Source organism: Lynx canadensis, chromosome B2, assembly GCF_007474595.2.
Source record: "Lynx canadensis isolate LIC74 chromosome B2, mLynCan4.pri.v2, whole genome shotgun sequence".
Lineage (NCBI taxonomy): Eukaryota > Metazoa > Chordata > Mammalia > Carnivora > Felidae > Lynx > Lynx canadensis.
The window spans coordinates 63593301-63620655 of record NC_044307.1 but is presented as its reverse complement, the minus strand read 5'-3'; the positions used below and the strand labels follow the sequence as shown (position 1 = coordinate 63620655).

Below are 27355 nucleotides of genomic sequence, written 5' to 3'. Positions count from 1 at the left end.
TTTCCAAGTTTTCTATGACAAACATACATAATTTTTAAGACACAAAATTATTTTGAAAAAAATGGGTAGCATTCCAATGCCTGTGAAAACAACAAAAACTGTAAGAAAAATAGCACCCAGAAACACTGAGATTAGGTTCCCTTGTCCACCACTAGTTCCATCACCTTTACCCTCTCCAGATTTAATAATTGGCTCTTTTGTTACCTTGATCAGTTTCCAAGTCCACAAGTTTCAAGTCACATTAGAAAGAAACATGATTATCACCAGAATAGTTCATTTCTCTCATATGATTTGATATGATTTTCCAGTCAGGTCCAGCTCTACTGGTTCCCACTCAGATGACCACAACCCAATTCGAATTCATAATTTTGCTCTGGATAACTGATTTACTACATTAAATTGGGGATTTAAATGACTTGAAAAGTATGTCTCAGGCTTCACTATAAAACTGTTCACACTCTCCAAAGAGTGCCTAAAGAGAACATGAAAATGTACAAGTAAGGACTCTTTGTAAAACTTCTGGTTTTGATTGGACACATATTTACTTAATTGGCCCTACAAATTTTAATCACATTTCACATTTATTTTCAACAAATGTTGCTAATTTCCTCCTTCTGCCTATGTCTGTAGTCATGAAACTTGACAGAAACAGAAAATCTAATTAATAGAAGCAAAGAAGTATATTTACAAATTATCTTGAATAAATTTTACCCTTGAAATATGCTATAAACTATTAATAACAAAAAACATGTCTGATTTGAAATTCCAAGATAAAATTAAATTTTTAAGTAAGCACATTAAAACTTTCTGAATTCAATACATTTTTCAAAAAAAAAAGTTGGTGTCAGAATTATAACAGATGCACTTAAATAGCTTTTATATAATTATTTATCTTCCCATTTGTAAAATGTAGCATGTTTCTATTTTCTGTTACTCATTAACAGAATGGTGATGTCCCTTCAAATAATTATCATCAGGAAAATAGGCAGGTTTTTGTTATTTTTTTCTTACAGTTGGAGATGAATTCCTACCTTCTTTTCCACAATTTAACTCCAAAGTAACATTTTTAAGATGTGATTAACTTTTTTACCATAATGTATTAAGTTACATCATTGTTTTTAATAATCAAACCACTCCACTAAATCTATCACCTATACTTCCTTAAACAGTTTTCTCATAATTTGTATTGAAAATATCTATTATGTGATGACACAGAGTAAAAACTAGTCAAGAATACAACTTTCTTTTTCTCTGTTTCTTTCTTTCTTTCTTTCTTTCTTTCTTTCTTTCTTTCTTTCTTTCTTTCCTTCTTTTTCTTTCTTATGTTTATTTATTTCAGAAAGAGTGAGAGAAAGAAAGAGAGCAGGGCAGGGGCAGAGAGAGAATCCCAAAGAGGCTCCATGCTGTCAGTGCAGAGCCCAACATGGGGCTTGATCTTACAACCCATCATGAGATCATGACCTGAGCTGAAATCAAGAGTTGGACACTTAACTGACTGAACCACTCAAGTACCCCAAGATTCAGTATTTAGATATATCAAAAAAATTTTATGCTACTTTTTAAACAGGAAAAATTATTATTTTAAAAGCTCTTACATCCTAAAGGAATAATTAATTTAAAAAATAAGCTTTCAGAGAATTAAACACCTTCAAAATTTACATATGTGGCTCCAGGAAGTCTCAGTATTTCAGGTCTGTAGATTGGCATTATAAATTATCTTTTTAGATATTTATAGAATGATATTTGGCTGGCTTTCATTTTACTTGGAATGAGAGCCATAAACTGGTTTGGAGATATGCTTTATAAAACCAAGTTACATAAGTAAAACAAGTAATTTTGAAAGACTTAAATAATGTTTTAAATCAGCCACATTATTATTCTACTATTCACAGTGAGAGACAGAAGTTAAAAATATTTTTGAATTACTAAGTTATTGATAAAATTTTCATACAATTTTGGATGTAAGTATAGAAGTTCTGAAAAGTCTAAGATACAAAGAAAAACATTTCACCTTTTACTTTTACTTTTCATATGTTCTCTCTGTAAGACTTTTTAAAATTAATCCCTGTTAAACACTTTTTGTCCCATCTACCTGCTTTAATAGTTGATAAGTCAACAACTTAAGAAAGTGTTTTGACTGTCTTCTAGAAACAAAGCTCTAGGAATAGAAAAGCATAGCATGAGGGGCACCTGGTGGTTCAGTCAGTTAAGGGTCCGACTTTGGCTCAGCTCATGATCTCATGGTTCCTGAGTTCGAGCCCCATGTCAGGCTCTGTGCTGACAGCTCAGAGCCTAGAGCCTGTTTCGGATTCTGTGTCGCCCTCTTTCTCTCTGCCCTTTACCCATTTGCACTCCATCTCTCTCTCTCTCTCTGTCAAAAATAAACATTTTAAAAAATTTAAAAAAAAAGTGGAGCATGAAAGTGTAACTCCCCTCAATGAGCTTAAAATGGAGTTGATTAAATAAAAACAAATGCAACTGTATCTAATAACATAAGATAATGCACCTGATCACTATAATGAGAACTACAGAAAGTGCTGAATTCAGTATTTTTTTTTTTGGAATGGAATATTGGTACAAGAAATTAACAGTTGCACAGTTAGGTTGGGAATATTAAGAATGAGAGGCTGAGTAACCGAGTTTATATTCTGTTGCCAACAGGGAGTGACCAAAGGTTTGGGGAAAGAGATGAACAGCAGGCAGTGAATGTGCCTTATTCATGACTGTTATAGCCTTGTTCTTTAGCACAATGTCTAGAAGATCAGTGTTTTTTTTTTTTTGTTTTTGTTTTTTTAAATTTTTTTTTTCAACGTTTATTTATTTTTTTGGGACAGAGAGAGACAGAGCATGAACGGGGGAGGGGCAGAGAGAGAGGGAGACACAGAATGGGAAACAGGCTCCAGGCTCTGAGCCATCAACCCAGAGCCCGACGCGGGGCTCGAACTCACGGACAGCGAGATCGTGACCTGGCTGAAGTCGGACGCTTAACCGACTGCGCCACCCAGGCGCCCCGATCAGTGTTTTTGAATAACAAATGTTTATTGAGAGAAAATAAATGCATATACAAAGCAGTGATTCAGAGACTTATTCTGGTTATCTTGAAATAAAATGGCGTAGAGACTGGAAAGACAGTTGACACGATAATGCAAAAATCCAGTCAGGAGATAAAGGCAGACCATGTCAATAAAAGGGAAAAGGTAGATGAAAAATCTATCACAAAGGAAAACTATCCAAGATGGATAACAAACTAGAAGAGGAAAGTGAGAAAGAGTAACATATGATTACAGATTTAAAATTCCTGCAACTGGAAAATGATGATGTTACCATTAGAACATATTTTAAGGAGAAAGTCATAAATTCTCTTTATGTCAAGTCCAAAGTGAGGACATACTATTCCCAAAGTTCAAGACAAAACACTGGGATTCACACTGTAAAAAGAAACTATGTGAGAGCACTATAAGGGGTGTCTTACTGGGAACAAATTACTCACCTGGCTTCAACAGAAGACACTCAGGGCTGCTCTACATCTACACTCTACAGACTGCATTCTTCACATGCTACGAAAACTAACTTACCTTAGCATCTGATATTTCGCAGCATGTTTCTTGGGCTATGAAGTTTGAGTTACAGTAGATTTTAAGTTGATGAAGTTCAATCTATTAAAAAAGTAGTGATAAGACACATCATTAGTTTTTTTGAAAATCACGTTTAGGCACTTAAAAGCTATGGTAATTTAACTGGAAAGATAAAAAGAAGCTAATACAAATAAGTTATTGGTAGATATTTTTAATGTTTTTATTTAATTTAGGATTCATGATTTTATGGACCATTAGAGAAAGAGGCATGGATTCAATTATTGAGATAGATCGCTGTATGAAAGAAATCAGATAATGAAGGCAATTGCAAATTTTTGCTAGTTGTTTCATACAAAAAAGAAGTATTTAATTACAAGATAGGTATTGTTACTCATTACAATAAAGTATGCCCACGAAAGAAGAAATATTCCAAAGTAAAAAATTCTGGAGAAAAAGTAAAGTCAAAGGAATGAACACATGATGGAAAAGGCTTTCTCAGTACCTCCAGATCTCTTATTTGAGGCACTGAAACAGATGCTTACTTCCCAACAAGAAAAAAGAGAGAGAGAGAGATTTGGTTTTCATCTTTTTCATGCATTCTAATATCTATGGGATAATCCTAAACCACACTCACAATCTTTTTACAAAAATAATAGATTCCTTCTCTTGGCTTAGCAGATTCACGTTTTTTGGCATTGGACATGAAATATAAAATAGTAAAACTTTGGTTTGTGAGCATAATTCATTCCGGAAACATGCTTGTAGTCCAAAGCACTTGTATATCAAAGCAAATTTCAAAAACCATTGGTTCAGTTGTGATCATATGACATTCGCTGTCATATATTACTTATATTGCAAGACATTGCTCATTTATCAAGTTAAAATTATTATCAAAAATGTTTTCTCATCTTGTGGAACAAGTTACTCACAATCCGAGATTCTACATTTCAAAAAAGGTATAATCATGCCTTTAAGTGCAAAAGCAAGGAACCACATAAGAATAATAAAGAGTATTGACAGAATTTCAATATGACAGACATGTAAATTGGCTATTTTAAATTAGTCTGTGGTTGCAAATTTAGTAGTTTAAAATAAATCCTACAATGATTTGACATATTTGACACAGGTCAGAAACAACCTCTCCTTTCATCCCTGTCTTCTTCCTCCTGCCTGCCCTTCTCTTTCTCTCTCTGTCTCCACCTCTTCCTCTGTCTCCCAATATTCCAGAGCTAAATTATGCATTACTTTGATAACAAGATGTACTTGTTATAGAGATATCCAACTGTTATGTTACAATAATTAATCCTACCATAATGAAAAGCAGATATCTTCAGTTATTTTGAAACTCTGCCCAACACCAAAAAAGCACAGAGGTAGAAAAAAGGCTGTAACTATCACTCTACACTGAGATGAACAAAATCAATTCAGCTCATGAAACATGTTAAGAACTCCAGACATCTTGTGAATTCATGAGCAGCCTTAATGATTTCTTTTGTGTAACTTTTTGCAAGATATTGAAGTTAACTTTTGTTTATAAAGTTTAAATACACTGTCTTACATAGTCTAATGAAAAGCCACATAGTAACATACCCACTAAGTAGAATAAAGAATGGGGACTCCAATTAACTTTCTTCCTAAAACTAATTAATCATCATCATTGTTACCAAAATAGCCAATAAATATTAAAACTCAATTACATACCATCCACTCTACTAGGCCCTTTATATGAATTATTTTACTTAACTGAAAATAGATGACCAATTTTTGACAGATTAGAAACTAATCAATTAACATGACATTGAAACTACATTCCTAGTTTAATGATGCTTTATTATTCATTAGTTACTTTAGAATCCTTCATTGACAACAGTACTTTATAAGGACAGTGGTCAGGGCTAAGTCTATACTGACCCTTGTCACACAGAATTTGTTAAAAAAAAAATCCTTTATATCAGTTTTGTCACCTACCTCTTTCTCACAGAAGCAAATGGACAGTATACATAAAATAAACTCAATTATTATGATTTTCTTCAATAACAGACATCCTGAATAAATAAAATATTTTTACATTACAACATACCTTAAGAATCATAGAGCCTGTATGGAGATGATGAAAAATTAGTCCACTTAAACTTTTAGTAGGACCAAGAATCTTTATTTATTTATTTATTTATTTATTTATTTATTTATTTATTTATTTTTCCAAGAATCTTTTTTAAGTATTTATTCATTCATTTTGAGAGAGACAGAAAGAGAGAGAGAGAGACAGAGAGAGAGAGAGAATGTGAGTCGGGGAGGGGCAGAGAGAGTAGGACAGAGAGAGAATCCCAAGTAGGCTCTGCGATGTTAGCACAGAAGTGGATGCAGGGCTCATCTCATGAACTGTGAGATCATGACCTGAGACTAAATGAAGAGTTGGACACTTAACCTACTGAGCCACCCAGGTGCCCCAGGACCAAGAATCTTTATAGAATAAAATATGTATTTTATTTGTTTGTAACTCAAACACTATCTCATTAAAAAGCTGCATCGTAATATGGCTTTAACATTTTTTATTTTTGTCTTTTTTTCATTTATTTATTTTTAAAATTTTAATTCCAGTGTATTTAACATAAAGTGTTATATTAGTTTCAGGTGTACAGTATAGTGATTCAATAATTCTGTACAATATTCAGTGCTCATTGTAATAAATGTACTCAATTCCCTTCCCCTATCCCCCTACTCACCCATCCCCCACTCATTTCCCCCTCTGGTAACCATCAGTTTCTTCTTTATAGTTAAGAATCTGTTTTTTGGTCTCTTTTTTTCATTATTTGTTTTGCTTCTTAAGTTTTACATATGAGTGAAATCATATGGTATTTGTCTTTCTCTGACTTATTTCACTCAGCATTATACTCTCTAGGTCCATCCATGTGTACCAAATGCCAAGATTTCATTCTTTTTTTGTGGCTGATTTATATATATATATATATATATATATATATATATATGTACATATATGCATATTATATACATATATACACATATTATATACATATATATAAATTATATAATTATATAATATTTCTATATATATTTCTATATATAATAAATATATATATAATATTTCTATTCTTAATTTTTTGAAGAACCTCCATACTGTTATCCACAGTGGTTGCATGAGTTTGCATTTCCACCAACAGTGAACAAGGGTTCCTTTTTCTTGGCATTCTCACCAACACATGTTGTTTTTTGTGTTTTTGATTTTAGCCATTCTGACAAGTGTGAAGTGATATCTCTGTGGTTTTGACTTGCATGTCCCTGATAATGAGTGATGTTGAGCATCTTTTCATGTATCTGTTGGCCATCTGTATGTCTTCTTTGGAGAAATGTCTGTTCATGTCTCTGCCCATTTTTTAATTGGATTATTTGTTTTTTTGTGTGTTGAACTGTATAAATTCTTCACATATTTTGGAAACTCACTCTTTACCAGATATGTCATTTGCAAAAATCTTCTCTCATTCACTAGGTTATATTCTAGTTTTGCTGATAGTTACCTTTGCCGTGCAGAAGTTTTTATTTTGAAAAAGTGCATTAGTTTATTTTTGCTTTTGTTTCCCCTGCCTCAGGAGACATGTCTAGAAAAATGTTGCTGTGGACAATGTCAAAGAACTTACTGCCTGTGCTCTCTTCTACAGTTTTTATTGTTTCAGGTCTCACATTTAGGTCCCTAACCCATTTTGAGTTTATTTTTATGTATGATACAAGAAAGCGGTGCAGTTTCATTCTTTTGCACTTGGCTGTCCAGTTTCTCCAATGCCATTTGTTGAAGAGTCTTTCTCCCCTTGCATATTCTTCCCTCCTTTGTTAAAGATTACTTGACAATATAATTGTGAGTTTATTTCTGGGCTTTCTTTTCTGTTCTATTGATCTATGTGTCTATTTTTGTGCAGTACCATAGTGTTTTGATTAGTACAGTTTTTCAGTGCTTCTTGAAATCTGGAATTGTGATACCTCCAGTTTTGTTCTTCTTTTTCGAGATAACTTTGGCTATTCAGGGACTTTTGTGCTTCCATACAAATTTTAGGATTATTTGTTCCAGTTCTGTGAAAAATGCTCTTGGTGTTTTGATAGGGATTGCATTAAATCTATAGATTGCTTTGGGTAGTATGGAAATTTTAACAGTATTTATTCTCCCAATCCACAAACACGGAATATCTTTCCATTAGTTTGTGTCATCTTCAATCTCTTTCATCAGTGTTTTATAGTTTTCAGAGTTCATGTCTTCCATCTCCTTGGTTAAGTTTACTCCTAGGAATTTTATTATTTTTCGTGCAATTGTAAATGGTACTGTACTCTTAATTTCTTTGTCTGCTTCATTATTAGTGTATTGAAATGCAACAGATTTATATATGTTGATTTTGTATTCTATAACCATACTGAATTCATTTATCAGTTCTAGCAGATTTTTGGAGTCTTTAGAATTTTCTATATATATATTACCATGTCATCTGCAAATAGTGGAAGTTTTACTTCTTCCTTACCAATTTGCATGCTTTTTATTCCTTTTTCTTTATCTGACTCCTGTGGCTAGGACTTCCAGTACCATGTTGATAAAAGTGGTGGGAGTGAGTAACTTTGTCTTGTTCCTGAGATTAGAAGAAAAGCTCTCCACTTTTCACCATTAAGTATGATGTTTGCTGTGGGTCTGTCATACATGGCCTTTATTATATTGAGGTATGTTCCCTCTAAACCTACTTTGTTGAGGGTTTTTATCACGAATGGAGGTTGTACTTTGTCAAATGCTTTTTCTGCATCTACTAAAATGCTCATATGCTTTTTATCCTTTGTCTTGTTGATATGATATATCACATTGATTTGCAAATACTGAACCACTCTTGCATCTCAGGAATAAATCCCACTTGATGGTGGTGTATGATTTTTTTAAATGTATTACTGGATTCAATTTGCTAATATTTTGTTGAGCATTTTTCCACCAATTTTAATCAGAGATATTGGCCTGTAGTTCTCTTTTTTCGTGGTGTCTTTATCTGCTTTTGGTTTTAGGGTAATGCTGGCCTCATGGAATGAATTTGGAAATTTTCCTTCTTCTATATCTTGCAATAGTTTGAGAACAGTTGGTATTAACTCTTCTTTAAAGTCTCAGTAAAATTCACTTGTGAAGCGTCTAGGAGTTTTTGGATTACTGATTCAATTTCATTGGTCTGTTAAAATTTTCTATTCATACTTCAGTTTAGGAAGGTTATATTTTCCTAGGAATTTATCCATTTCTTCTAAGTTGTCCAATTTGTTGACATATAATTTTCATATTTTCTTACAATAATTTGTATTTCTGTGGTATCAGTTTTTATTTCTCCTTTTTCATTTCTGATTTTGTTTGAGTGTTCTCTCTCTTGTTCTCTTTTTTTTTTATGAGTCTAGCTAGAGGTTTATCAATTTTGTTGATCTTTTCAAAGAGCCAGCTCCTAGTTTCATTGATCTATTGTGTTTTAGTTTCTATTTTGTGTATTTCTGCTCTAATATTTATTATTTTCTTCCGTCTGGTTTGATGGAAAAAAATAGCTGCTTTATATGTAAGGTTATTTTGCTTATTTGATACTTTTCTTGATTCTTGAGGTAGACCTGCATTGCTGTTAATTTCCTTGTTGGAACCACTTTGCTGCATCCCAAAGATTTTGGACCACTGTTTTTTCATTTTCATTTGTTTCCATGTATTTTTATTTCCCCTTGATTTCTTGGTTGACCCATTTATTTTTTAGTAGCATGTTATTAACTTCCATGTATTTGTGTTTTTTTCCACATTTTTTTCTTGTGAATGATTTCTAGTTTCATAGCATTGTGGTCAGAAAAGATGCATGGTATGACTTTGATCTTTTTGAGTTTGTCGAAACTTGTTTTGTGGCCTAATATGTTATCTCTTCTGGAGAATGTTCCATGTACACTTGAGAAGAATGTGTACTATACTGTTTCAGGATGGAACATTCTGAATATATCTGTTAGATTGATCAGGTCCACTGTGTCATCCAAAGCCCCTGTTTCCTTGTTAATTTTCTGTTTGGATGATCTATCTATTAATGTTAGTGAGATCTTAAAGCCCCCTATTATTATTTTATTACTATTGAGTACTTCCTTTATGTTTGTGATTAGCTGCTTTCTGTATTTGGGGTCTCCCACATTGGGTGCATAAATATTTACAGTTATATCTTCTTGTTGGATTGCTCCCTTTATGATTATATAGTGTCCTTCTTTGTCTTTTTTAGTTTTTGTTTTAAAGTCTATTTTGTCTGATAGAAATATTGCTATCTTTCTTTTCACTTCTGTTTGCATGATAAATGCCTTTCTGCCCCTTCCCACTTTCAATGTTCATGTGTCTTCAGGCTTGAAATGAGTGTCTTGTAGGCAGCATACAGATGGGTCTTGTTTTTTATCCATTCCATCATCCTGTGTCTTTTGATTGGAGCATTTAGTCCATTTACATTCAAAGTAATTATGAATAGGTATGTACTTACTGCCATTTTGTTTTATAACCACTTATTTTGTGGTTGTTTTTATAGTTCTTCTCTGTTCCTTTCTTCTCTTGCTTTATTCTTTCTCAGTTTGCTGGCTTTCTTTAGTGATATACATGGATTCCATTCCTTTAATTTTTGCATATATATTATTGGTTTTTGATTTGGGATTACTATCAAGTTTGTATATATTATGCTTATGGCAGTCTATATTAAGTTGATGGTCACTTAAATTTGAACCCATTCTTTACTCCTCTCCCCCTCACATTTTAGGTATATGGTGTCATACTTTACATCCTTCTATTTATGAATCCTTTGACTGATTTTCAGAGATATAATTGACTTGATTGCTCTTGTGTTTCCTACTTTTCTTACTCCTACTTCTGGTCTTTTCTTTCCACTTAAAGAGTCCCCTTTAACATTTCTTGTAGGACTGGCCTTGTGGTCATAAATTCCTTTAACTTTTGTTTGTTTGGGAAACTCTTTATCTCTCTTTCTACTCTGAATGATAGCCTTGCTGGATAGAATATGTTGGCAGCAGGTTTTTTTCTTTCATCACTTTGAATATAACATGGCACTCTCTTCTGACCTGCAAAGTTTCTACTGAAAATCAGCTGATAGCCTTATGAAATTTTCCTGGTATGTAACTTTTTTCTTTTCTCTTGCTGCTTTTATTTTTATTAATTATTATTTGTTTAACATTTATTTTTGAGATACAGAGAGACAGAGCATGAATGGGAGAAGGCCAGAGAGAGAGAGACACACACACACAGAATCCAAAGCAGGCTCCAGGCTCTGAGCAGTCAGCACAGAGCCTGACGTGGGGCTTGAACTCAGGAACCTATGAACCGTGCAATTATGACCTGAGCTGAAGTCAGACACGTAACTGACTGAGCCACCCAGGTGCCCCTTCTCTTGCTGCTTTTAGAATTCTCTCTTTATCACTACTTTTTGCTATTTTAATTATGATGTGTCTTGGGTTGATTTTGCTGGGGTCTCTGTCTCCTTGATCTGGATTTCTGTTTCCTTCCCAGATTCAGGAAGTTTTCAGCTATTATTTCTTCAAATAAATTTTCTGATCCCCTTTTTCTCTCTTTTCCTTTTGGGACTCCTATAATGTTAATGTTATTACACTTGATGATGTCACTAAGTTGCCTAAGTGTATTTTTATTTTTTTATTATTATTTTTTTCCTCTCTCCTGTTCAACTTGATTGCTTTCCATTAATCTGTCCTCCAGGTCACTGATCTGTTCTTGTGCTTCCTCTAGTCTACAATGTATTCCATCCAGTGAATTTTTAATTTAGGTTATTGAGCTCTTCATCTCTGGTTTTTTGGTTTTTTTTTTAAATGTTTTATGTCTCTTAGTTAAGGGTCTCAATGAGGTCTTCCACTCTTTTCTCAAACCCAGTGAGTATCTTTATCACCATTACTTTAAATTTTTTATTAGGCATATTACTTATCTCCATTTCACTTAGGTCTCTTTCTGTAATTTTGTCCTGTTCTTTCATTTGGGACATATTCCTCTGTCCTCTCATTTTGGGTATGGCTTTAATTTTACTTTCAAATGAAGTAAGATGTCACACTAACTAAAAAACCATTGTAATACTATAATTTTTACATTACGTCTTTCTAGAGGACACACCTGATATTTTTCAGCTTCAGGTTCTGAGCTTAATTATTCTCTTGGATGAGAAGTTAGTAAGACACATGACACAGCACTCAGCTTTCAGAAGGTGAGCTCTGAGCCTGGACCCTGGTCTTGAAACAGCTTGTTCCTCTCTCATTGCTACCTCCCTACAAAGGTTATGAATTTATCTCAGTGTGTTCTTAGTTCTTCCAGTTCTGAAAACAGAGCCTTGCTCTCACTAATCCTATAAGAGGTTCTAATCCCAAACTGCAGTCTTAAACTTTGGTACTTGCAGCAGGTATCACTCTCTACTACTATTTCAAGAGTTCCCTGAATGGACTCCTATCTACCTACACTACACCTACTGCTGAAAGTTACATCACTGATGTTCTTTCTAACTGGCAGTCTCAGTCTCCACTTCCTCCCTTGCCTTTGGAGAGACCTTTCTGAAAGGTCTGTCTATACTGTTGTATTACAATTAATACTGTCATTATTATTGGCAGCCACAATTTACAGACATAGTCTTTGATCCTTCCATTAGCCTTCAAGATCTCTTGAGAGCAAGAGAAGTTTTTTTTTTTTGTTTGTTTGTTTTCCCCATTCTCCTAGGGAAGGGTTGAGTGGAGTGTCTGGTCCTGAAGAAACAAATGAATATACAGGGAACTAACTACATATTAGGCACTATTGCACATACTCTATACAATTATAACTAACTCTACCAACAATATTTTTTAACTGAGAATACTGAGACCCAGATAAATTAACAGCTAACAAAATAAATCAGCAGATCATTAAGAGCTAGGATTTACAACCTCATCTATCTGATCCTCAAACCATCTTACTCTCCATAATGCCATGATGCCTTGCCTCCAGGATTCATTTTTCCTACTCTGGCCTATTTTGCTGATCATTACTGAGCTCCAGTTATGACATTCTCACTGATTCATTCAATGTCTCTAACAGAAAACACTTTAAAAATATTTTATTGACTATATACACTATATATATTTTACTGACTATATATACACACATATATTAACTTTATCCATCTATTAATCATCTATCTATATTGATTCCTTCCACATGGGCATTTAGAAAAAATACACTGCCCAAATATGTATTTGTACAGAATTGTGCTTTTGAAACAAAATTGAGCTATTAAGTGTTCTGTGTTAACACTATTAGCAATTCCCATTGGTGACCTGCATTCAGATTATTTTTATGGGTTTTCCCATCATTCTACCCATAAAAAAATGTAAAGTCATGAAATTTAGATATATCTCACTTTTTTAGGTTTATAGGCCTTCTTCTTTAGGGAAATTAATAATAAATCTATTATCACTTGAGCATCAAATATAGTTTTTAAAGGACCTTTTCAAATGAAAGGATTTTACAAGACATTGTTATCATCCAAATGACCTACTGATACAATTAGTGGTTATATTTCAGTCACAGCAGAACTTAAAAAACCCTTATAGGCTTATGAAAAATAGTCTGCAATACAAAACAATTGCTATTCTGAAGATGAATAAACAGCCTATTGTTCTTGAGTGGAAACATCAAATAATCTGGAACCATTTAATTTAAAGTTCATCTTTTTCCAGTCTTTTCTATTCAAAACATATAAGCTTATTCAAGCTACTTTTTGTATCATATTGTCAATTTTTACTAAGCTTTAATTGTAACAACCTCATTTTTTAAGGCATGACCTAGTTCTTTTAAATTCACAGGCTAGAGAAAATGGGTGAAAACAGAGAGAAGATAATATATGTGAAAATACAGTTGGAAATACATGGCAATGCTTCACACATCTGATGGCTAATTTAAAAAGTGTTGAGAAGGGAATGTATTACAAAGTAATTAAAGAAAGAAGGTTTTAATAAGGTATCTAATTTAGAAGTTTTACTAGTTCTCTTTCATAACGAACATCACAACTCACATCCACAGGCTTGCCATCGGAAGCTCGTGCAGCAATAACAGTCCTTCCACGAAGGTCCACAGCGTTCTTTTCATCTATATAACGGCTTGCAATTAAATTACAATCCATATAGAGTGAAATGCCCCGGGATTGTATACCAATGCCAAGTTTATGCCACTGACGATCAAACAAAGGACGGAGTTCTCGATTTTTAAAAATGTAGTTCAACACATCTCCCTCAGCAGCTCGGAACATAAATTCCACCACTTTCTTTCCACCATCAACGACTATAGAAATCTGCAAAAATGCAAATTAGCTTTAAGTGTTTTAAAACCAGTGTTCAAAATTACTAAAGCACACAAATAAAAAATCAGAAATGCATGTTAGTATAACTGAAGGACTTAGTAAAATGTTTTAGATGACACCTGGGTCCACCAGACTTGTTAATATAAAAGAACAACAAATATCCAGCTACAAAAATGTTTCAAATATGGGGTATTCTGGTGAATGTCATATGTTCCTTTCTTGAGAGAACATCTGAGAGTATATATTTATATGTGTGTATGTATGTATCTAAGTATATATATAATTCTGTATGAGTAATTCAAGAATTAAATGTTACTTAATTTAAAAAGCATAAGAATAGGATTACTTCTCTTAGCATGGAAACTGAGATCAACTTCTTGAAACTTTGATGATTTGCATGGTGCAGAAAAGAATGCATTTTCATAAAGGACATACTTTTTTCAGTTCATTTCATTTTTCCACCATAAAATTGTGACTGTATTAACAGATTAAAAGACCAGTGAAATAAAAAGCATGTCAGTGGATATGTACAGAAATAAACACAAATGTAAGGTGCCAATAAGTAATACTGAGGTTCATTTCCTGCCCTGGAGTCCTTGCACTCTCATCTTTCTGCCCAAATGACATCTCTTCCATAAGTATTCCTACGTTCCTATTCTCCGTGTGCCCCATTTTGGGAAGCTGTCCTTTCTATGTTCTCGTAGTCCACGCCCAGCTCCGAGCTTACCTCTACCACTGCACCTGTCGCACTATGATTATGCTCTAGCATATTGTTCTCCTAGATGACATCCCCTTAGGCCTTATGCTCCCTGAGAAAGGAATTATGCTTGTTAAAATCTTATCTTTGTCACTAACTAGCATACAGCATGTGTTCAGTAACTTTTTATTGATGGCATCAATATTTATATCCTGGTTCTTCATTTACTAAGGACTTTCAGATGAAACGAACAGCTTTAAAAATAATACATATCAGAAATTATAGGAAATAAAGAAGTTATTAGTGAGATGGACTTAGTGTCAATGAAGCAGTTGTGAAAGAAGGGCCATTTGAGTATCTTTAGACAAAATATGAATCTAGAAGTGAAAACAAACAAAAAAATAATCTTGTCTCACCCACCATGCTCTCATATTACAGATCTCAACAAAATCATCCTATGAGAATATTTGCATTTCCCTGCTGATGAATCCTTTAAAAGACTATTTGGACACCACATCTGCTTCCAAATTTGGGCACACTGTTCCAAGATTCACCTGGCATAATCACATAAGGGAAAACTAATCGGCACAACACTATGGCTCCTTACCTGTGGCAGATTCTGCAGGTTTAACACCTGCCACAGGAACCACCGTTCCTTTTTGGTGCTTCTGCGCACACGAAACACAGCTGCTATGGCGTACTCGTCAGGAAGGCCTTTGGGAAATATCTTACTGGGGGGAGGAAAACAAAGAATTATTGTGAGAAGACTGAAGATGAAGAGGAAAGAAAATCTAGATATGAAGGTTTTTGTAACACAATATCTCAGTCGTATTTTTCTCAATGAACTTATAACTTATGATGCATTTTTATAGTAATCTACCTATTGGACATATGGAAGCATCCATACCTACAGTACCTATGCAGTTTTTAATCCTTGTTCTCTCCCTTTTTAGAAAGTGTCTAGTAAAAGTTTGGGGTGTGTAAGAGCAAAGGAATAGGGCTAAAGCACTATGCAGTGATATTCCCTGACTCAACAAGATGTTTCAACAGAGGAGAATATCAGATTTCCCTGCTGTCTGGCAAACACTAGAGATTTATAATGGAAATAAATAGTACCCCTCTGTTTTGTCTATAGGCAGAACTACAGAGCACACCGCTAACAATTAAATGTATATTTTCCAAAGAAGTTTTATCATATTAAATTCTTGCAAATGAGTTCCTAAGACTGATTTTCTAGTATCCATTTAAGACTCATACTGAAAAATAAACTAAAGAGGTTTTAGCTTATTTTTCATTCTTACAAAAAATATAACTAGCAAATTCTTTCTAGGTAGCAGAGAGAAGCCAAAAGACAATCCAAATATCTTTCTCCCTCAATCTTGTTTCAAAATACTGGTCTCACCGGCCCATGAGGAAACTCAGGGGAAAAAATTCAAAATGAACAGATCTCAAATTTAGACTTTCATTGGAAAACAAGAAGAAATACATTCCTACCACCTGACTTTTAAATTTATCTGCATTATACGTAAAAACTCTGCAAGACAGGAATCATGCTTTTCTTTTAAAAAATCATGAGGAATAGTAGGTAAGAATTTTCTTAAGGACTAACATAGCCAAAAGTTGTTTATATAAAGGTAACACTATACCTTGAAATGGTAACTACTAACTCTGAACTTTACACTAAGGTCTACTGAAACTGATGACCACCTGCTGAAAATGACAAGCAAACTGTCATGGAGCATTCTGAAATTTTGGTTCTACCCTCTGTGTTGGAAACCAAGTCATATAAGGTAGAGAAATCAGGGAAAAATAAGAAAACAGCTGTACCGGCCTAAAGTTCTTATTTGCTTATTGGTTAAACACAGACACCCATTTATGTCTACATGCGTATATATACATACAACTTTATCTTTTTGACAATCTATTTAAAAGGGAGGCAACTTGACTTTATTGCATTTATATATTATATCCTCTCTTAAGTGAGCAAGTGATTAATGAATGATTTTTTTATTCCACCACAATAAAACAAAATTTCTAAAATGGGATTTTCTCTATGAAGTCACCATTATTTTTTAATGTTTATTTAAAACTTAATATGTTTTAAATATTGTGAGATCATATCCTGAGCGAAAATCAAGAATTGGTTGCCTAGCCGACTGAACCACCCAGGAACCCCTATAAAGTCACCATTATTAAACTGAATTTCACAATGACCATTACTGTACCAGTTTGAGTAACATTGTTCATTTAAAAACAAACAAAATGGTTAATTCTGCTTCCTGTCTGACTCTGGCTTCTTTTCTGAGTCACACTGAGCCATGAGCTGCTTCAGGGATGTCTTTAGGAGGTAGCACCACGGCGGAAGATATCAAGACCCAAATCAAGAATTATCAGACTGCCCCTTTTGACAGTCACTTCCCCAACCAGAACCAGACCAGGAACCGCTGGCAGAACTGCCTGTCCTTCCACCATTGTGAGAAGACAATGACTGCTCGTGGGGATGATGTCTCCATGTGCAAAATAGTATTGGGTGTGTGTACACAATCCATCCCGTATCCTGGGGGTGATCACCCTGGGATGATGGCCTGGCATTAGGCATGTTTCCTGGGATGATGTGAACTGACTCCACCCACCTCTCCTTTGTCCTCCATTCTTCTCCAAGGGTGGTGAAGGGGGACCTGGGTACATGGTGATCCCCACCTTGGGATCCTCAATCATGGCTTAACTAAGAATAAATACTCACTGGAAAAGTGAAGACTGTGTATATGTAAAAGAGCCAGATGATCAGGTAAGAAGCTTGGGTAGAACATTACTTTGACCAGTAAGAGGGGCTTCAGGGTGATTGTTTTTTGTTTTGTTTTACATTATTAAACTGATCACCTTCTCTACACCAGACAAGAGTCTTTACACAAAGTAGCCTCAAGCCCCTGTATGTGCTAAAATGTATCTGCATATTCTCTTTTATTATCTATAAAACTTCAAAAAAATTATGTAATTTCAGAACCATATAAAATTGTTTAATAAAAACTCCTATGTATAAATAAATAAGTAAGTAAATAAAACAATGGGCCTTTAACATCTGCCATTTCTCTTTGGGACCACCTATAAATCTGAAGAAGAGTACAGACAGAGGTGAGAGGTGATGCAAAATCATAAGCTTCCAAATAAAAATTTTGAACTAGTTAGTTGCATCAAAATTCCTCTTAAAAAGGAAACATCGGTATACCTGGGTGGTTCAATCAGTTAAGTGTCTGACTCTTGATTTAGGCCCAGGTCATAATCTCATGGTTCATGAGTTCGAGCCCCATGTCAAGCAGCACAGAGCCTGCTTGGGATTTTCTGTCTCCCTCTCTCACCCCTCCTCCCCTCTTCATTCTTTATCTCTCTCTCTCTCTCTCTCTCTCTCTCTCTCTCTCTCTCTCTCAAAATAAATAAACATTAAAAAAAAAGGAAACTTCAATCCACACAGCAGATCCCTACCCACCCCCTACATGCAGTAACTTGTGTCTCTACCTGTCTTCAAATTTCATGCCTCCTTTATCCTATTCTCTACCTTCATGGTTTCAGGATCATATCTTTATTTCGAGTGTTTTGGAATTTGACAACACTATTTCCTGGGATTTTTATTCTATTCTTTGTATTGAACACATCTTCCAATATGAGCTATACATCACCAAAAAAAATTGTAAGTTTTTATTCTTTTCTCCATATAATATTCTCTTATTCCCTCTTTTAGGAACTCCTTTTTTAGACAACTGTTTAACACCTATAATACCACCCATGCAGTTTCCTTACCCTTTCTCTTATATTTTTTCACCTCCTTATTTATTGTACTTTCTGAGATATTTCCCTGATTTGTTTTCCAATCCATCTATTCAACACCAATTTTTGTTATTTTCTTATTTCCAAGATGCTCTTGTGTTCTCTTTTTAAAAATATCCTGAATGCAATATTTTAAACCCCTGACATAATCAATTAGGTCGGCTTTTAAATGTTTTTCTCTGCATCCTTGACTATCTTCATTTCACTCTGGTTAGCTTTTCCTGTTTGATAGTTTGGCCTCTCTCTTCCATGTTGGAAGCTATACCCTAATTTCTGATCATTTTTTTATAATCCATATATATGTAAGGATGAAGCATTTAACTTTGACAGCAACCTTCATGTCTGCTGGCACAGTGTGTCGATGAATAACTTCACTGCATAGCATGATCAGCTGGCAGATTTCACTGAGAGTTTCTCAAATGTGAATGTAGAAAGATTAGTTCTCTAGGAACATTCAGTTTCTCCAAAGAAGAAGCTACTTCCCACTTGATGAAAAGTTTTCATCTGGATGCAGGCATTCTAGAAACAGTGGGGTATGTGGGGGTCTACAGTTCATTACAGAATTGTGCTCCATTGCTCTGTTTTTGGTGTCATACCTCCTTCCTACCTTCACTATCCTGCTTACCTTTCATCTCTGGAGGCTCTTTGGCTCAATTTCTCTCAATAATAAACCTACTAAACATCTCACCTTCTGTCTGGTTGGATGAGGAGAGAGGAGGTACACTGCGCACACACACACACTCACACACACACACACACACACACACACACAGACACCCTTCATCAGCTCCTGCAGAGGCTGATATCCCCTAGTGATGAGTCTCAGGTGTCCACTGAGGTAAAATGGCCTACATCTCACTAGTATCTATGGCCCAACAATATGTAGGTTCTAACATCCTCCAACTGTTTTTTGTCTTTAAGAATATATTGTAATTTTTCTCTTTTGCTCCATTTCCCTTTCTACAATCATTTTTGCATTTTAGAGGATTAAAAGTCATTTCAAATCTTCAACCTCTCCCTATCCAATGCCCCCTTTATCTTAGTTCACAAACATATGCATATCTTCTCCCTGCTACAAAACAAACCTCCTCCAACCTTGCTACCCCATTATATTACCCTCTCATCTATCCACCAACCTTCTTACATGAATACTCTGCATATCTGCATTGTTACTATCCATTTAGTCCTTAATCCTCCTGCATTCTAAAAGCATTCCTGGGGCACCTGGGTGGCTCAGTCTGTTAAGCTTCCAACTTTGGCTCAGGTCATAATCTTATAGTTCATGAGTTCAAGCCCTGCATCGGGCTCTGTGCTGACAGCTCAGAGCCTGGAGCCTGCTTCAGATTCTATGTCTCCCTCTCTCTCTTCCCCCTCCCCTTTCTCTTTCAAAAATAAATAAACATTTAAAAGCATTCCTAATGAGGGACACCTGGCTGGCTCAGTAAGTAGAGCATGTGACTCTTGATCTTGGGGCTGGGAATTCAAGCCTCATGTTGAGTGTAGAGATTACTTAAAAAAAAAATAAATAAAATCTTTAAAAAAATAAAATAAAAAATAAAAATACAGCATTCCCAATCAGTTAATCCACTGGCCTCTTCTCAATCCTCCACTCCCCTCAATCCTTCTGAAGATCTTAATATACATCCTTTCCATATTGATTGATATAAACCAAGGGTCACAACCACATGACCATAGGGCCCAACCAGGAAACTGGAATATAAGATTCCTGAGGTTTTTCGTCTATCCTATTCACCCTTTTGTTCCCAGCATCCTTGTGCCTGCACAAGGTAGGTACTCAATAAATGAATCAGTTAATGAAATGGATTCATATATAAGTGATCTAAAAAAAGAATATAAAACAAAACCGCACACCCCTCTCAGTCTAGCTTTGGTTTTTCCATCTCAGATAGAAATATGCATATAAGAAAATTTCACTTTCCCCTTAAGACTTTTATTAAAGGAGCCTGGGTGGCTCTGTCAGTTAAGCATTGCACCCTTGGTTTTGGCTCAGGTCATGATCTCACAGTTTCATGAGTTTGAGCCTCTGTTGGGCTCTGCTTGGGATTCTCTCTCCCTCTCCCTCTGCCCCTCCCCCACTAATGCTGTCTCTGTCTCTCTCAAAATAAATAAATAAAACTTAAAAAAACTTTTATTAACAGAAAAAAGAGGGAGAAGTGAGTTAATAACAGCAACTGACACTCATCCTTATGCAGAGGAAACACATGTGGACTGAGGGAAACCAAGAGCCCAACCCATCTACAGGGGCAGCTGCTCTTTAGCTCCAGCCAATTGGTGCTACCCAAGAGTGTGGGACCAGCGTTACCAGAGCATCCCATTTTTCAAGAGAAGCCAAACACCTAGACATTTTATCTGAAAAGTTCAGAGTTTTCATTTTGGCAATCAACTCAGATTTTTCATAAACACTGTTCAGACCAACACTGTGCAAACAAAGCAAAAGCAACAACTACTTATGTTGGTATGCTTGATGGTGTGACAAAGCAAAAACGAATGAAAACACCTTCCTCCTCACTATTTAGGATTTTAGACATGAAGACACCTATCATATCTCTTCATGAGACTGCAAGTTTTTTGAAGGCAAGGACACCATTTAATCTATCTTTGTATCATCCACAAGCCCAAGTGCAGTGCCAATAAGGCACTCTATAACTTTGTTAAATAAATGCATGATTTAGCAAATGAAGCAGATAAAGACATTTAATTTTGATATAATTATTTAATATTTCATGAAACTAAATGTAATTATTTTTCAATAATTTACAATCTAATTTAAAAATTGAAAATATATTCAATGAAAGGTTCCTCTGTGAGAAAAAAAATAACAAAAACAAAATATTATTAATAATAATGTTGATATACAACAAATACAGTCTTAAAATAATACATTGAAATAAATTTAGTTTTGTTTGGAGAAAAACTGATTTTTTTCTTAGCTTAAGTTTATAATGGATAAAAATCCTTATAATTACTGCATTTTCTTTTCAGAAATTCATGTTGTACTTTCAAGGCCAAAAATGTTTTTGCTTGCCAAATTGTAAATTTTGAAGAAAAAGTTCTCTGTTTTAAAAATAACACATTACAAAATATATCAGCTCTTACAGACTATGTTTCTTGTTTATACCACCCAAGCACACTTAATGTGACACAGAATAATTTCTCTGGGTGTTGCCAAAGTTTCTATTATAAAAGAGGCCATATTGGATTACTAGTCTGTTACCAGAGAGATATAATGACAGCTTGTTATGTGTAAGATATCCATGCTTGAATATTTTTGAATGGAGTGTAATTTCCTATAAGAAATCCTATCCACTGCTTACTCAGTGATATTCCCATTAAGAAAAATATTGTTGATCCTTATTTGCCGAACCCATCCATATCTATATCTATATCTATATCTATATCTATATCTATATCTATATCTATATCTATAGATATATATGCTAAAATTCTCACTGGGATATTTTCTATCTTCCTTCATACACATTGCATGCAATTCAACACTGTAAATGGAAAATTCATCCACATAAGTTAATATTAACCTACATATGAAGAGCTCAAAGTTTAGTGAAATTTAAGTGTAATAAATCCTTTATTTCCCATTGTCTACTTTTGTTCACACTAATGAAAACACCTGAATATTCATTGACAGATGAGAACAGAGGTATACCAAATTAACAAAATGTTCGATCTAAAATCAGTTTTTTTTATTGTGACTAAGTAAAAGTCACTGAGAACCAAACTAAAGTCGTTCCAAATTATCCAAAGGTGCCAAAGGAAATTGGCTGCCTGTGGAGTCCTTTTTACTCTAGCTCCTCAGAGAGCTAGTTCTAGATATAATCTGGAGTGTCTCTGAAGCCTTGTATTCATATACTTTAGACTCCTTTGAACTTGTAATTGATTTCAATGCTGAAAAAAATCTAAAATGTAGTTTTCACCTTCTCTCTGATGTTCTCTATGTATAGCCCTCTGTTCAATCATAAAATGGAAAGAAATGCTATTAAACTCTAGGAGAAGTGGCAGAGAATAAAAAATGGGGTTCCTTATAATGATCAGCTATGGCAGAAGGCAATGTCCAGATCTGAGAACCAGTGAGATTTGACCCCACTAAAAAATTGATTTCATAAAGCTCTTAACATTATAAAACTTCCCTCTTACTGTTAAAGTTAAGAGACATTGTAAATATTTTCTTCTTTATATATTCTTTACTTCCTCAATTTTTACAATGAGCATAAGTTGTATTAATGATCATTTGTAAAACAACATTACTACTTTCAGATTAGGAAAAAATAACACTATTCTTTAAAGTTACCATAAATTAATCTTATATTCTTCAAGGTCAGAGGTGAGGGAGAAATAATAATAACAAATGTTATTTTTTTCTATTATGGGAGGTAAAAAGTCATAGAAGTCTATAACTCCCAACCTAAAGCCTTCAGAATGGTTTAGTCACTAAGGCATTAAGATGAAAGAAATTCCAAATGAAAATACACGTTTCCCAATATTTTCTCCATATATTTCAAGCAGAATATCTAATTACAAAGTACTAGTACCTATACTCATGAAGTTGGATAAATATTAACATCTTATTTAACATAAGGAATTCACTGTACAGGACTTTAAGAATGGGTTGTATTTGTCTAAATAGCCTACTGCCCACATTCTCTGGATCTTCTTTCTCACTTGATTAATGAAAACTCCTTTCATGATCAGAATTTATTTAAAATCTTTAAGAAATATACATAAAATGATGATGTCTAAAAGGTATGTATGTTACAGAAAAGATCTTGGCATGAGATGGAGGAAACATTTAATCATTCTGTGTATGTGGAATTGTTACTAAATATGATTCTACATAGACTGCCTTTTGCATACATGGTGTGAACACAGAGATTCTCCCTAACTATGAAGTACTTTCATTGACAAGCCAAAACACCTAATACTGTACTATCAGAGATTTCTTCCTCTTTGGAAAGTGCATGTGTTTATAAAACATAAGCTCTGTTACCACTAAAATAGTTCCTAGAAACTCATCGCACAATACTAATAAAGTGTCTAATAATTAATTCTCACCTCGGAAAGTGTAGAACAGAGATCTATAGGGACTACAATAAAACAAAGAAGTTAACAGAGAAGATATAGAGAGGGAGGAAGGAATAAATCCAGAACAGGAAATGATCCTGGGTTAGAAAATGAAATGTCATTGTCCTGAGCCTTGGGCAACACAAGCATCACCTTAAGGCACTGGGAGTTTGGAAGGAAAGTTCCAAAAAGAAAGGTGATGCCAAAGGAGAGAGGCAACTAAGATAAAACTTGACTATTTTCCTTGCCTGTGCTGTGAACTCACATGCCTAAATTACTACTGGGCATCTCTACTTAGATATTAAAGGCATCTCTAATTAAATAGCTGAAATTGAACTTTTGTTTCCTACTAACAGGTAGGTACAAGGTACCTTCTCTAAGGTACAAGAATTTCACATCTCAGTAAAAGGCATGGCCATTCACCCAGATTTCCAGTCTAAAAGTCATTCTTGACTCTTGCCTTTCCTTGATTTTCTTACACCCCATCCAATCATCAGCAAGTCTCACTCTTTCTACCATCAAAATAGATTCTGACTCTGTCCACTTCTCTTCAGTTCCACTGTCACTCACTACCCCAAGCTGCCACCTTCTCTCCCCAGGACTCCTGTGATGGTGTCCTAATTGTTCTCTTTCACCTACATTACCGTCTAGTCCTCACATAGCAGCTAGGTTCAGCTATTAAAATGTAAATCATACCACATCCCTCCCTTACTTACAGCCTTCCTACAGTGTCTATGGTTCCTTGCACATGGCTCACAAGGCTTCATCTGTTCTGACCCCTGCTTCTAACACATCATCCCCTATTCCAGTCTCTATGTGGCACTCATACTCCAGTCACAGTGACTTGAAATTTGTTCCTTACGCACACCAGGCTCATTGAAGTCTTAGACCTTTGTACTTCCTGTTTTCTCTCCTGGGATGGTCCTTCCCAGAAGTCGTCACCTAGATGACTTTCTCCCCACTATGCAGGTCTTAGCTCTAATGTCACTTCTTCTGGAAGATCTATAGCTGTTCTCACCTCAATTACTACCTAACATATTACCTTCTTTTATTTTTCTTCATAGGTTTATAACTACCCAAAGTTTTTTTAAAAATGTATTGGTTTACACATGTATTGCCTGTCTCCAACCACTAGAATGTGATTTCCATGCAAATAGGGGCACTGACAGACTTGTTGCTCTAAATCAAGCTTTAGACAGATACTAATCTGGCATATAGGAAGCACAAACAAAACTGTGTTCCTTTCACAGACAATCCATAATGATACCTATGACCAGTCCTAGCAGGTGCCAAACACCAGTATTTGCATAATGCCTTAAAGTTAAGGCCTTTAAGACTATGCCACATCACAGCAAAAAAACAGAAGAGAAAAAAATTCAAGCTCTATGTGATTTAAAGCAGGTTAATCAAAAAGTCTGACATAAAATGAATCCAGGAACAAACACAGTGTTCTTACTTTCAAAAAGAAACTTTAAATCTCCACGGGCTACAGCAACACAGAACAGCTGCCCCGAGAAACTTCACCAAAAGTGTCCTTCAGCAGAAGACTTCCGGTGCTTGGAAATGTTTCAATTGTAAGAAGCCACACACAATAGTTTCCTGTAGTTCTAGAGTCCTAATGCTGAAAGGAACCTTAAGAGTGATTTAGATCAGCCATCTCATTTCATAAATAAGAAATTAAAGCCACAGAAGTTAAATAACTGCCCCACCATTACTCTGCAAGACAGAAGTCAGAATGGAACTTGAACTCGGAACTTCTAATTCCAAGGTCAGTTTTTTCTAGTATATCAAGTTGCCTGTATCCTCTGGGTTAAGAATAAAATTTCCCTCATAATTACTGACCTGACTTAAAAGTAATGTTTTGGGACTACAAGGGAGGAAAAAAACTACTTTTTTTTAGTACTAGGTGAAATGGGGAGAATATAAGTAAATATCAAACATTAGTATCAAGAAATGATTAGTTAAAATGTTTACAATCATGATAACATTAACAACAATAAATCATATTTTGGGCTCAGAGCAAAGCATTCATTATGACATTTGCACATCCTAAGTGACCAGTAGCCATGAGGGGAAGATTATTACAGTTCCTTCCCCTCATCATATTTTGAGCACAGATCAGGAAGTATCACAAACCACACAATGATATCTTTAAAATGGGGCTACAATCTGTTGGGTTTTAAGAAGGATATGCATATGACAGAAGGTGACAACCAATCAGAAATACTTTTTCCATATTCCTTAGAGATCATTTCTTAGAAAAATTAGTATTTTTCACCAAACATTTCTTTAAAAAATGAGAGGAATTTTCAGGAAGTAGTAAAAATTATGAGAATAGTATATATACTAATAATTATGCAGTGTGAAGAAAAGCATGAAGTGTTCTCATAAAAAGTGCCTCTGTTCATCCTTCTGGTTAGAAAATATATTGGGATTTTAATATGTTAGGAAGAACATCAACAGAATGTAACCTAACTAAAAAGCCAAGTAATTCCTCAAAATGTGAAAATAATGAACATAAATGTGACTATTTCAAATGATTATGGAAGGAGAACCCTTAGCACTGATCCTACATTAATGCTTTCCTGGCATGGGGATCAGTGGAAGTTTCTATCCCATTCATCCCCTGAGGCATGAAATCAATGCCAAACATAGCTATACACAAAGTTAACTTAAATTGAAATGTCTGGTCTCTCAGGTGCAGAAAGATGCCAGCTGAACAAGTAATGGACATTCCTACCTGCCCAATTAATGAGAAACCAATAAGAACTACCTTAAAAGGATAAACTTTGCTTTTTCATACTCCCTTCTAGGAGGGGCACATTGCAAGCATGGTCATGCCAGGAAAAATCATAAAATTTAAAAACATAATCCGCCCTTTTAAAGTGCATACAAATATTTATTGATCAAGTTGTTTTATGGGGAGATGGAATCAGGGAGTGGATCTCATTTATTTTCCATGGCTGGGCCCTGGTGGTTTGTTGTCAAGAAAAATAAAGACCTTAATGAAGCCCATAAATTTATTTACTTCTTTGTATATTAAGTAATTGGTAATTTCATTGTACAGCAAGTTCAGGCTGATGTGTTTGTTCAGTATTCCTAGAAGGACCATAGTTTGTAATATGGCAAGTGACATCTCTGTCTCATGAATAGAAAAAAATAAAAGACAAACCAAACTGCAGAATAAAAGGGGATTAGGAAGAAAAAAACAAGACTGCCAGTTTCTGTTTTGCTCTTTTACCTAACTAAATAATAAGCACTATGAGGCAAGAAGTAAAATGTAAAAAAGGAAAAACAAAGAATAATAAACTTTCATGATTTCAGTGCTCATAAACTGAAACGCAAGAGGACATAATTATGCTAGAGAAATTTAATTTTGTATATGGTGTTTCAAAAGTCAAGCATGGTACACATTTGAACAGCGAAGTGTTTAAAAAGTTTAGTTACTAATTAACAATGGTTCCAGAGGTAATTCTTCAACTAGCTCATAGCACAAGGCTTGAAGCAAAGCCTTTTTTTTTTTTTTTCAAAAGTGCTATTTTGGTAGAGATGAAGTGAGTTTTCCAGGTCATATTTAGCAAGACCAACCTTTATTTACTTTTTTGCTTTTAAAATGAAATGGCTAAATGGAAAAAATCTATTTTTAAATAGCAAGAACTGGCTTCCAAATTAATTCTTCCATTCTAAATAAGCGTGAGGCAGAGTTTATGAAGAACTTCCGTATTTACAAGTATCAATGGGGCCTTTGACTTGCTGAATATCTTCCAGGAAGAGAAATATGATACAAGTTACATTTCCTGAGAGTG

At 34.6% G+C, this 27355-nt stretch overlaps 1 protein-coding gene across 1 annotated transcript in view; it reads right to left on the bottom strand.

Annotated features, from left to right (window-relative positions):
- Positions 1-27355, bottom strand: part of COL19A1 (collagen type XIX alpha 1 chain) — a 342994-nt gene that overhangs the window by 291046 nt on the left and 24593 nt on the right. The window contains exons 4-6 of the mRNA XM_032593194.1: positions 15238-15361; positions 13649-13924; positions 3576-3656 (exon numbers count right to left, since the gene is read on the bottom strand). Coding sequence (XP_032449085.1) covers positions 3576-3656; positions 13649-13924; positions 15238-15361 — 481 coding nt within the window. The remainder of the gene's footprint in view (positions 1-3575; positions 3657-13648; positions 13925-15237; positions 15362-27355) is intronic.